Source organism: Antrostomus carolinensis, unplaced genomic scaffold (genome assembly GCF_000700745.2).
Source record: "Antrostomus carolinensis isolate BGI_N321 unplaced genomic scaffold, ASM70074v2 scaffold6765, whole genome shotgun sequence".
NCBI lineage: Eukaryota > Metazoa > Chordata > Aves > Caprimulgiformes > Caprimulgidae > Antrostomus > Antrostomus carolinensis.
This window is the reverse complement of record NW_010317073.1, coordinates 85,690-97,086: the sequence shown is the minus strand read 5'-3', so window position 1 is coordinate 97,086 and position 11,397 is coordinate 85,690. Positions and strand designations below refer to the sequence as shown.

The 11,397-nt window shown below is 44.5% G+C and overlaps 1 protein-coding gene across 1 annotated transcript in view; it reads left to right on the top strand.

Moving 5' to 3' along the window:
- The first annotated feature begins 5,339 nt into the window (after positions 1–5,339).
- Positions 5,340–11,397, top strand: part of LOC104525328 (kelch-like protein 3) — a 37,485-nt gene continuing 31,427 nt past the window's right edge. The window contains exons 1-2 of the mRNA XM_010168449.2: positions 5,340–5,464; positions 8,466–8,572. Of these exons, the coding sequence (XP_010166751.1) occupies positions 5,427–5,464; positions 8,466–8,572 (145 nt within the window). The 5' untranslated portion in view covers positions 5,340–5,426. The remainder of the gene's footprint in view (positions 5,465–8,465; positions 8,573–11,397) is intronic.

Sequence of the window (11,397 nt, the reverse complement as noted above, 5' to 3'; positions counted from 1 at the left end):
AGTATTTGTTTGAGAAATACAACATTTGCCTTAGAAAGCAAATGGTATTGTCGTATTTGAGTTATTTTATGTTGTTTCCATTACTGTCAGAAAAGACTTTTCTTCTCAGTAGTTCCTGAAGTCTGCTTTTCCCCTGAGGTCTCCTTTGATATGTATATCCTTTTGGGGATCTGTTGTGTAACAATTATGTGTTTTTTCTAGGCTACTGTCTCCATGTTGATGTTGGCATTGAAAAAAAATCAACAAAATAGGAAAATAATATTGCTATGTAAAAAAAATAAATATTAATCCTTTGCATTATGCTACCTCCCATATGCTTTAATGGTAATACATTTCTCTGAAATCCTCTCAAAATCCATCTCAGTATTTGGCTTCCTTCAGTCACATTTTTTTTATCATCTTTGTATATACCTAAAGACAAAGTCAGAAATTGAGATTTTTATAAATATGCTAGTACACTGACATCTTTTCTTTAGTGTGTCTGCCTGACTGAAGGAATAAAACTACTGGGCATAATGTATTTGCACCATGTTTTTGGCCATTGATTCTAAACAGAGAATTACTCCAGTTAATTAACACTCCACAATGAAACGATTTTTCGTCGTGCTCAGACTAAATTAATATTTTGGTCTCCATTTATCTTAGTGGAGGCATGTAAGTTTTGAGGACTGGTAAATGCTATTGAGTATCCATCACATTCATAGATCAGAGCTATGTCAAACCTGTCAGAAACTGAAGATTAACATCTCGTGGTGATGATTGTAACGTAGCCCCCAAAGAAGCTCCGTAGGCTTTGAAAATGTAGTTAACCTATGTTGCTTTTAAGTTAATATAAGGGTATGAAGTCCCTGTGGAGGTGTTGGATTGCCCGTGCTGTGGAGGGCAGGTCACCAAGCACCATTGGCTTTTTGGCCAAGCCCAGGGGGGCTGAAGCTCTGCGTTGTTATGGGATAACCCAGGAGAACAGACCTCAGCCTGGAGATGAGAGCAGCTCCCAGAGACCCCCCCCGTGCTGCACAAGGGGATGAGGCTGGACTGGACATGGCTGGAGTCCCATCATCCCTCCAGTGTGAGAGCCTGATGGAAAGGGACCTTCATGGTGTCCACATGTGGGCTAAGAGCTGAGCCCAGTAGCTGTTCTCCCAGAAACAAGAGCAGAAGCTCATCCTTCTCTGAAGGAGAGCACATTTGAGATCTGCCCCTCCTTTAGGGTGAACTCCTGGCTCCAGTAAAGCCAAGTGATGGAATTGGTTTTGGCAGAGCTGAGATTTTTGTTCCTGGGGTTTACCAGCTCTCCGCACAGCAGTAATCTTGCCAGGGGACAGTTTAGCTCTAAGGAAGGCTATTATTCTTTCACGTAATCTACAAAGACATCTGTAATTACTGCCGGTAACTAAGGCAACCCAACTTTATAGTTGATACATGCCTGCAGCAGAGCTGTGGGTTATGGGTTTTTCAAATACCTTTCTGTTGGTTGGTATGTGGCCGCGCTCAGGCAGGAGCTGTGCTGTGAGCCCGCAAGTGGCTTGAGCCAAGCCCTGCTAGGGAGTCTTGGAGAGGAGGAACACGGTGTAAACGGGGTTGTGATTAGCTTCGCTGGCTTAATTGGGGACTCTCAAATCAGGGTTCGTTTGTTCTACTTGGGGATAGCATTGAAAGGCCACGCGGGAGGTGGTGGTGGGGTTGGCACTCTCTGAAAGTAAGAGCCTCTTTGCTTATTTTAGGAGAATCCTGCTGTGTCCCTAATGAGGATGTTCATCTGGCCCAGGGAAATTAAATCATTTGTCCACTCGCTTGGTGCATGGCCTCGAATAGCCCAGGAATAGAACAAATTGCTCCTGGCAGCTGGCTTGTGAGTCCTGCTGGTGTGGTAGGACATCAGCCAGGCAAACGTGAAGGTCCTGGGGGGAAAGTCTCTGTGGTCATGGGATGCAGGGGCTCCTGCACGTCCAGGTGGCCTCTGCCAGTCCCTTTGATCAGAAGATGATGTTCCTCCTTTACTTTGCTCCATTAATATCACAACAGTGTAATGAGTGTAATAATTCTTAGTGTTGTGGAGGAAAAAAGCTTTGAAAAGGGCTGTGCAATGCAGCATTTTGGTCTTCTCATGGGTAGCTTTTGCTTTGTGGCAGGTTGCATTTGCTTGGAGCGTTTAAGTTCTTGCATTTTCATGTTGGAAATGTGTCGGTGATGTCTGAGAGTGTGTGCATGGGGGTGTGAAAGCTTTTTCCCAGATAAAATCATCCTCCAACCATTACGGGAACACAGTTCTGTGGAAGCTGAATCAGTCTCAAAGATGAGTTAAAGGCTCTTGGCCATTAATTTTTCAAAAGTGTTTTTTATATGAGTCATTTGGAAAAACTTTAAATAGAATATCTTGATTTTTTTATTTTTTTTGAAACAAGTTTTTAACCAAACAATCTGGAATATTTTTCTTATGGTGAGCCTTTGGCAAAGTATGAAATCCACCCCTGCTAATAAAGCTGAGGATGTCTTTTAGGATGCTTTTAAAAAAAGTTACTTTTCATGCTTTTTAGGAAGAAGCCATTGATCTTTTTCCGAAATTCTGAAGCAAGGTTTTTGCTTTTCAAACACACAGGGAAACGTTGGTGGAGTTGAAGCTTCACGAAGGCTTGTTGATCTGACATTTACTTTGGTGTTCAATGAAACTTGCCGTGTCCTTTCAACTGTATCTCTTGCCAGCGGAAAAGTTTGAACATAATGAAATCTTTGGTCGCTGCCTCTGAAGTGCTAATAAATAAATCTCAGCGGTGTGCTTTTTCTTAATAAAGAAGCCCCATGATTTTTATGTGCATCACTTGATTTTTGGACTCCACCAGGTCTGTCTTTGCCGATGACCGAAGCAGTGTCCCATGGCTGTCCAGCTGTCTCGCTCCAGGACCGATGGGTGCAGCTGTCCCTGCCGCTGCCTTTTGGTTTCACTTTCTTTTTCTTTTTTTTCTTTTTCTTTCGTTTTTGTTTGTTTGCTTTGCTTCCTGTACGTGTTTTGGCTTTGGAGACTGAAAGCTCAGTGAAGACTCTTGCACTTCCAGAGCTTTGTTTTTCACTCCTTGGATCCAGCGTGCCAACGAGGGCAGGTTTAGCTGTTTAAAAAGCAAGGGTTTACACTAGGATATTTAAAACTGTGGTCAAACCACTTGGCCTGAGACTTCAACTAGGGCTTTTGATAGATACAACAGTGAGGCTTAGCTGAAGGTAGCTGTCCCTGGAGCAAGGAGAGCCCCTCGCTGGGGTGTGAAGACTTGGGGAAGAGCCAAGTGCCACCGCTGCTCCGTGCCCATGAATGCTGCTGGCCGTACGTGTGGCACAGAATGAGTTCAGCTTTCTTTGGGGACAGAAAAGCTGGTTGTGTTGTTGCCTGGTACCAGTCCCTTGAATACCAAATGTGTAACAAGAGGTACTTTTTCTGATTTTTAATTTTTTCTTTTAATCCATCCATACTAAGCTAATTGGATGATGACTGTAACTCAATCTGGGAAGCTGTCTCCCTCGTCTGGGACATGAGCTGGGTGATGTTGTGCTCAGCTTTGCAGCCTCACTTATGACTGAAAATATTTCACTTGCTCAGCAAAGTGAAGGAATTGGACTTGGCTGGTTTTTGGCATTAACCTTTGTCTTGGGCACAAAGCTGGAGGCCACTCAGCATGTAGGCGTGTATTGGAGCTGCGTGCAGCTTGGCTGCTATTCAGCGTCTGCTTTCTAGAAGAAGGACAATGGAACCCACCAAGGACAGCTTGGGGGACAAAGAGCTTTGTGTAGTCTCAAGGGACATGGTGCTGGTGGCTCCCTACCAGTGGCTCCCTACCAAACCACTGGTAGGGAGCAGGCAAGAGGGAGGGTGTAATGTTCAGCAAGGGCTTCACGCTGTCAAGGGATTGTAAATTGTGAATAATTGTGTTTTTCCAAGGAAAAGACACCATGTGTGAGTATATATGTATATAGGTACATATGTGCACATGTACACACCTTAGCAGGGGCTGGCAGGCTGTCTGGGGAAGGATCCTTCCACACTTCCCTGGCTTTGTACCCTTCTTCAGACATCATCTACTGGTCACCAGTAGAGCCGGGATGCTGGGCTGCCCAGGCTGTTGGTTTAACTCAATTAATCCTTTTTTATGGTGATACAAGCCCAGCTAAGAAAGGTGACAGGGAGAAGGAGACAAACAGGTCCTCAGACCCATGGTCTGAATCTTGGGATTGTCCTATGCTAGTGCAAGAGTTGGACTCGATGATCCTTGTCCCTTCCAACTCACAACGTTCTATGATTCTATGAAATGTGAAGCTGAGGGAGACAGTACTTCGGAGGGAAAACTCCGAGAAGGTCTTCAATCAGTTGCATGGCAGTGGTGGGGTTGCCTCCTGAGCTCTGCCATTTGCTTGGGGTTGGCTTTCAACATGGACAACCTTGCTTGAGTTGTCCTGTTTGCCTGCTGGCAGGTTTGAGGGGTGAGCTGTGGGTGTAAGCAGAACACGGACCTGGCTCTACGTGCTACCTTTTTTTCATAGGTGGAAACCTTCAGCTCCCAGTGATTTCACACACTTTCAGATCAGGGAGGTAGAGATATTGACCTGCTGTCAATTCTGTATAAAGAGCCAATGCTCCCAACAGAGTAATGAGGACACACACGTGCCTCAGGCGCCTGTTGACCTGGTTAAACACAGCACATAACTGGGTGCATCTGGTTTGACATTACCTATAGAGCTGATGGTTCTGGTAGGAAAGTGTGTGATTTAATGATTCTTTGTATACATTTCGGTGTCACTAAATAGACCTATTTCTAAAATGGAAATGGGTTGTGGCCTCTGTTAATCTTTGGAAGCTGTGCAGGGAGTTTTAATAGTCCTTTTCTACTTGCTTCTATGGAAGAAGATACAAGTCATGTATTGTATGCTTGTGTTTTTCACATGGGACATTGAAGACTAAACGTCTCTTTCTCTGTATGGATGTTAAAGTATCCATGGTACTCTTGTAGTTCCCAGTGCTGAAATCTATTTCTATTCAGTGAGGCAATTATGTTCTGGCTTGAATTTCAATTTATACTGCCTTCCTGGCCTGAAGCCTGTAAGACTGGGCTTTGTCCTCAAGTGTTTGTCACTTTTTCCTTTTCTTCCCTGCTGACTGAAATGTGGGCTGGGTTGACTTTGAACATCCATGCAGAAGTAGCTGCATTTTGTGATGCTCTTCATATGGTAAACCTGAGCCGACTAACAAACATGCATAATACCCTGTGCTACAGTTTTATGATCATTTCTTTTTAAAGTGTCATTGAATCAAACTTTCCATTACTTTTTTTTTTTGTGTGTCCCTGTTTTTACCCGTTTTTAGCATTAAGCAGAGTTCCCGTTCCTCTGAGGCAGCTGAAGATGAAAAGGACCAGCGCACAGTGACAGTCAACCCCTCTCACATGAGAAAGGCATTCAAGGTCATGAATGAATTACGGAGGTACACTTTTGACTTAATGGGCATCCTCTCTGGTTTAGCAGAAACGTGCTGATTGGAACAGAAAGGCTCCTGGGTGACTTAAAAAAATGTATATCTGTGCTATCTTTGTCACAGCTAATGGTTGTGTGTAGGGAATTAATCAACAAGTAGGAAGAGACAGCTAAAATACAGCCCTTTTGTGATGGGTTGCTCTTCCCAGTCCCAGACCTCTCTATTCTCCCAGCAGAAGGAAAACAGCTATGGCTCAAAAGCATTATCTGAGCAATAGCCTTCATTTATAGATGATAATTGATTTAGTCTTTTCCATTACTTACAGCAAATTCAGCTGTAAACTATGTTCTTAACTGAGCTAATGGTCTGAAAACCAATAATAGAGTATTACAGACATTAAGACACCTACGCATAATTACAGACCAAAGATTATTAATGTACTGTTCTTACTCTCTTTAACTAGCAGCGTCAATCAGTCTGGGCTTAGCACTCAAAAGTAGGGGGTGAAAAAAAAAAAAGCAACAACTCTGGAAGAAAGTCAGCTCTCTACTTGCAAATTTAAAAATCCTGATATTGGTTAAAAGAGAACATCTCGGTCTCTGCACAGCTGCGTGGGTACAGGGAGAATGGAGGCTGGAAAAAATATCAGTGAACACAGTTTTCAAGAACTGCTGTCATCACATCAGCAATGTGGTGGCAGTGGTTAAACCAGAGTTGTTTCTTGATTGTTGTTATCCCACGAACCAGATAGAAGCATTCAGCGAGCATTTCTCCCACTACTTCATTTGAGTCCTTTACCATTCAAATAGAGACTTAGAAACCCAATTTTTTAAATAATTCCTATGGAAAGTGTCATACACATAAATATATCCAGATGGTTTGATGAAAGCAGATAACATCCTTTAATCTTCCTGCATGCTCCAAGTATCCAAAAGATGCTGCCATGGCCACCTCTCTTCTGTGGATTAAGTAGTTTCCCAATAAAGATGTTCTCTGGTGTGGAGGAGGATTAGAAATGTCTCGTTCCACAGATGCCTGACAGCGATTCTCAATTGCATAGGAACAGAAAATGGAAATATCCTTCCCTTGTAACAATCACATGAAACGAAGTATGATGGGGTTTTTTGATTTTTTTTTTTAATTGGCGTCCCTCTAGTCCGCCCTTTGTACTGAAAGCAAAGGATCTGAAAATAGAGGTTTGGGCAGCTATATTCAGAAATGTATTGTGCTACTATTATTCCTTTGTTAATTGAAGCACAGTGGGAATAGCTGGAGATGGACAACGTTTCTTAGCGCCTGTAGTTAGCTAGATCTTGTGCAATACTGAAGTGACAAAACATAGAAGACTGAAAGTTGCCTTTAAGCACCTGTTTGATGTTTTCTTCTTCTGGCCACTCCTTTTTGTCAGCTCCTGCTGCTTTTCTGGCATATACAGTTCTCACGGCTATTGTATGTGCATCGAGCTTGTGATCCGTTAAGCTGTCAACAATCAGTGTTAATAGCTACCTTGAATAATAGTGCCACCATTCAAATGCATCCAGAAATCTCATACAGAGGGTCTAGAAAAATCTTGCCAAGCCTCTAGCCTATTTGCTGTATGTTGTTCACTTGAATTTATTCAGTTAATTTAATCTACCTTTGAAAGCTAATGTGTGCTACTTGAGATAACTACAGTCCAAAGAGGAATTGAACAGGGCATCTTTTACACAAGCTGAAGGAAATGAGGAAGCCTCCATGAAGAAGCTGTTCTAGAGCTCCCCTTATTGCCATCACCCCTTCCAAACTGGGGTGAATGTCGAGCACAGACTACCAGTTCCTACTTACTGTAGAATCCCCTTTTCCAACCATAACCCTTCATTTCACAAATAGTTTCGTTCATGTATTCCCATAGATGGAGGAGGAGAGGAGACATACCTAGTCCATTAGAAGCTCCGTGTGTGTTTATTTGATATGCACTTTCCTAAACACAAAGTGGACCGTGGTGATAAGCATTAGTGGGCTGTGGTGATAAGCATTTCTGAAGAGAAGGCGACATCTAGATTTACAGATGCTGATCCTTTTTCAGTCTTGACATTTGAAAAGAAAACCCTGATTTTGCATTTGTATGCTCCAACATCTTAAACCAGCTTATTGGGAGGCTGAGCACTTCTATCTGTCTGCATCTCCAAAGCCCTGTGCAAACATTAACTAATGAATCCTCAAAGGACATACGTGGGGGCTAGTAGAAAAGGTCACTAGTTAATGAAGTGACTTTTCCAAAGCTGTACAATGAGTCAGTGGAGGAGCTCAGAAGTTTTTTGCTTTCTGTTTGGAAGCCCTTGCTTTATCCAAGTGACTCTTAACCCCACACTAATTCATGGGGTAAACTAAGTCTTCAGGCCCATGGATAAACTCCAGTGATTGAAGTTTGCTCACTGGGAGGTGGCTGGGGCAGCCCCTGTGCTGGTCAGCATTGGGAGATATTTTGGTGGTCATGTTCTGTAGGTCCAAACATGGAAAGAAGTGCAGAGAGAACTGAATTTTCCCACTCTACCTTTCCCTTATGGAAAGATGAAAGCACTGCTGGTGTTCCCTTGCATGGGGATATGTACAATCTTGTCTTACAGATCTGCTAGAGCTTGGATCCAGGTAGTGCCTAAACTCTTAAACTCTTCTGTGCCTTCTCCAAGCCCTACTTGTTTGAGAGGTGGAAGGAGCTCCTTACTCATCTGTTCTTTGGGTGTCACGTGTACCTAGTTTGGCTTCCATTTTTTTTTATTTTCCTAGGAAAAGCAGAACCACAGGCAGGGCTGCAGCATTGGGAGGATTCAAGCTGTGCTTTGTATGCAAGCACTGACAGGAACTGGTAGCTGAAGGATTAGAGGACCTTTCACTGGGATTTGGCAAAGGCTTAGGTGCCTTGTCTGTAGAGGTGGGACCTCTGCTTCATTTTTCAGGCTAAACTGATGTAGCTTTTTTGCCTGATCAGGAGTTCTGAAATGATCTTTTCTCTTTTCTGATGTTTTTCCAGCAAGCGGCTCCTCTGTGATGTGGTGATTGTGGCTGAAACTGTGGAGATGGAAGCCCATCGTGTGGTCCTTGCAGCCTGCAGCCCTTACTTTTGTGCGATGTTTACAGGTACTCTGCTCTACACCAGACACTGTACTTGGGTTGAACGGACCACTGCAAACCCAGAGGCTTCTGGTTGTGTCTCATGGCCTGCGGGGAAAGGGTTTTATTGAGAGAAGAAGTATGGTTAGGTCTGTAGTTTGCTTGATGGTCATCCTTGGCTGAGTCATTGAGGCTGGTTTATGGGCAGGGGGTGGTGATATGGGTATGGAGGGAGTGGATAGCACATGGGTCACAGAGAGATTACTATGAGTTTTGGCTCACTGCTTTTTTGAGTTGTTTTTTATTTCCCCCTCCCTTAACAAGACCTTGGGTCATGAAAACACATCATTAACATCAAGCACGTGTGCGGTGCCCTAAATGTTCACGGTGCACATCAAAGCAGTTGCTGGCACAGGAGTTGTAGTTTCAAGGCTCAGCCCTGCCGATGCTGATTTGCAGTCACGGATGTTTAATCTCCCATGGCACTTTTTGCTGCTGCCCGAAATAACACCGTTGTTCTCTCGATCCCAGTGTGTTTTAGCAGCCCTGCCTTTTTGCAGGGTGTGTTGCTGCAGTCTGATGTTTTTTATTAATACAAATGCAACCTCATTGTGAAGGGAAGAAGACGACAAAATTCTTGCTCTGATCTCCTGATCTCTATAGTGTGGACACTTTGGAGGCTGTGTCTAGGTGGGGCAGCAAAAAAAGCCATGCTGATCCCAAGGCAGTGACCAACTTGTTCAAGTCATTCTAGTAAAATTAGTCTGGTCAGGAGCTGCTTAGCTTCCTTTCCTTTTCCTTGCCTTCCTTTCCAGGATAGGAAATGACTTAACCAAAAACAAAGAAAATGATTGTATTCTCCAGGAAATGGTTGTTACCATCCTTCAGCTTTAGCATAAATGAGGTTTGGGGGTTTTGCCCCTGTTTCATTTTCCTTTGTCTGTGGTCTAGGGATTGTTTCTTCCTTTTAAAAGCCTTGAGATTAGACCTCATTTTATTTGCTTTACTGAAAGCAGAACACACAGCATTTCTCAGGAAAAAGCTTGTCATTTAGGAAGCTTTTTCTCCACATCTGTAATGGAGAAGGAGGGTGAAACCTCAGGTGTAAACAGATGTAAGGTTTGCCATGGTGAGCTGAAGTGGAGAGTGTTTGTGTTTCCCAGGGCACTGGCACTGCACTGGTGGCAGTGGGTCCTGGCTGGGGTGGTGAGGCAGAGGAGCAAACCCTGCTCAGAGGCAACTGTTTGTGCAGGGCACCTCAGGGAGGATTGGAAGGTGCTTGTGATGCTTTTTCCTAATGAGAAGTTTAAAAAAGAAAAAATATTGGAAAAACTCTCTGATCCTTAGAGGTCACCTGAGCAGGAAGGCGGTGGTGCAGTGCTGCTCTTGTTTCCATGCAGGAATTCTCCAGGCCGAGTAATCCCTCACTCTGTGAGTTAAACAGTAATCAGCTAACCACCGTCATGTGGCCAGCTCGGCAGCTCCCTGGGCTGGGTGACAGCTTTGGCAGCTGCTGGTCCCCTCCCCCTGATGCATCCCCGGGGGCAGTGGGTCAGGCAAAGACCAGTTCTCCCTTTGCTTTCAGTCCAACTAGTCCCAAATTTCTAAGGTCTGGATTTCCCTCTTGCAAAGACTGAGTGCATGATCTCCTTCCAGCTCTGTGGTGGTTCACTCTCTGGATGGGGACTTTTAAATTCACAGCTTGAACATGAGTTGGTTGCTGTGGTTTGAATTTTATTTTATTTTATTTTTTTAAATTTCACATCAGCAATGCAACCCAATGGCTCGGGGGCAGCTGCACAGCGTGGGTGTTTGCCGGGCTGGGTGGGATCTGTGTCTGCATGCTGAGTCCCTGCTGGAGGAGCTGTTTTTGGGGGGCATGGGGAACTGGAGGAGTCCCCTGGCAGTGCTGGCAGCCACATGGTACTGAACTATCAGCGTTAAGCTGTGAACAGTGGGAACCAGACTGAGACCAGCACCTCATCCGTCTGTACCTGCTGTTGGCTCTGCAGGTGCTGTCCCTGTAGGTTGGGCCTGACTTTGGACTCATAAATGACCTTGTGATGATGTTGGGATCTTTCCTAAGGCATCTGGTGTCCTCTGGTTAGACATTTCTCTTTGAAATAGCCTTGGGAAGTCTGAAAATAAACCAGCACATCTTCCTTTTGTATTTTCCACTGTTACAGGAGAGACAGGACCCAGCACTTCTGAACTGAGTGTCCCTTCCCATACTGGCTTTCTAGAGCATTTCAGATGGTGGCTGGTCCTCATTGTCACCATTCATGGGCATGATTGGGGACAGTAATTTCCATCTGTTTAGAAGAAAACACAATAGCTTCAATAAAGGAAAACAGATACTTCAGTGATGCTTCTAGGAGTGCTCCTGTGAGATACCTGGGGAACTCCAGAAGTGCTGAAGGAGGAGGCAGCAGTGCAGAACCCTCCCTTGCAGGTCTCATGTGCTGCTTTAAAGCGCTCACCCCATGCACGAGAGGCTGTGTTTTTTTTTAATCCAATGCACTTGTATTCTCCTTCAGCACATTTCTGACTTGGGGAACAACAAAAGCTCTAGCTGTGCACTGGGAAGCCTCTCTGGAGGGCAGTGTGTAGGAGGCAGGGCAAGCTGCTGTGCTGGATAAACAAGGCACCGCGGGCTGCTGCAGTTTTGACTGTAGTTTATCTTGTGACAAAGCAGGAGAGCTCTGCTCTCTCCCTGCCCTCATCAACAGAGGGGAACGGAGAAAGCGCTGCTGGGTGTTGAGTGTGGTGCGTGAAGGACTTGCCTTCATGAGGGACTGGTGTCTGCAAAGTCTGTCCCCTAAAGAGGGTCTGCTTAAAGTCCCTCTGCCTGT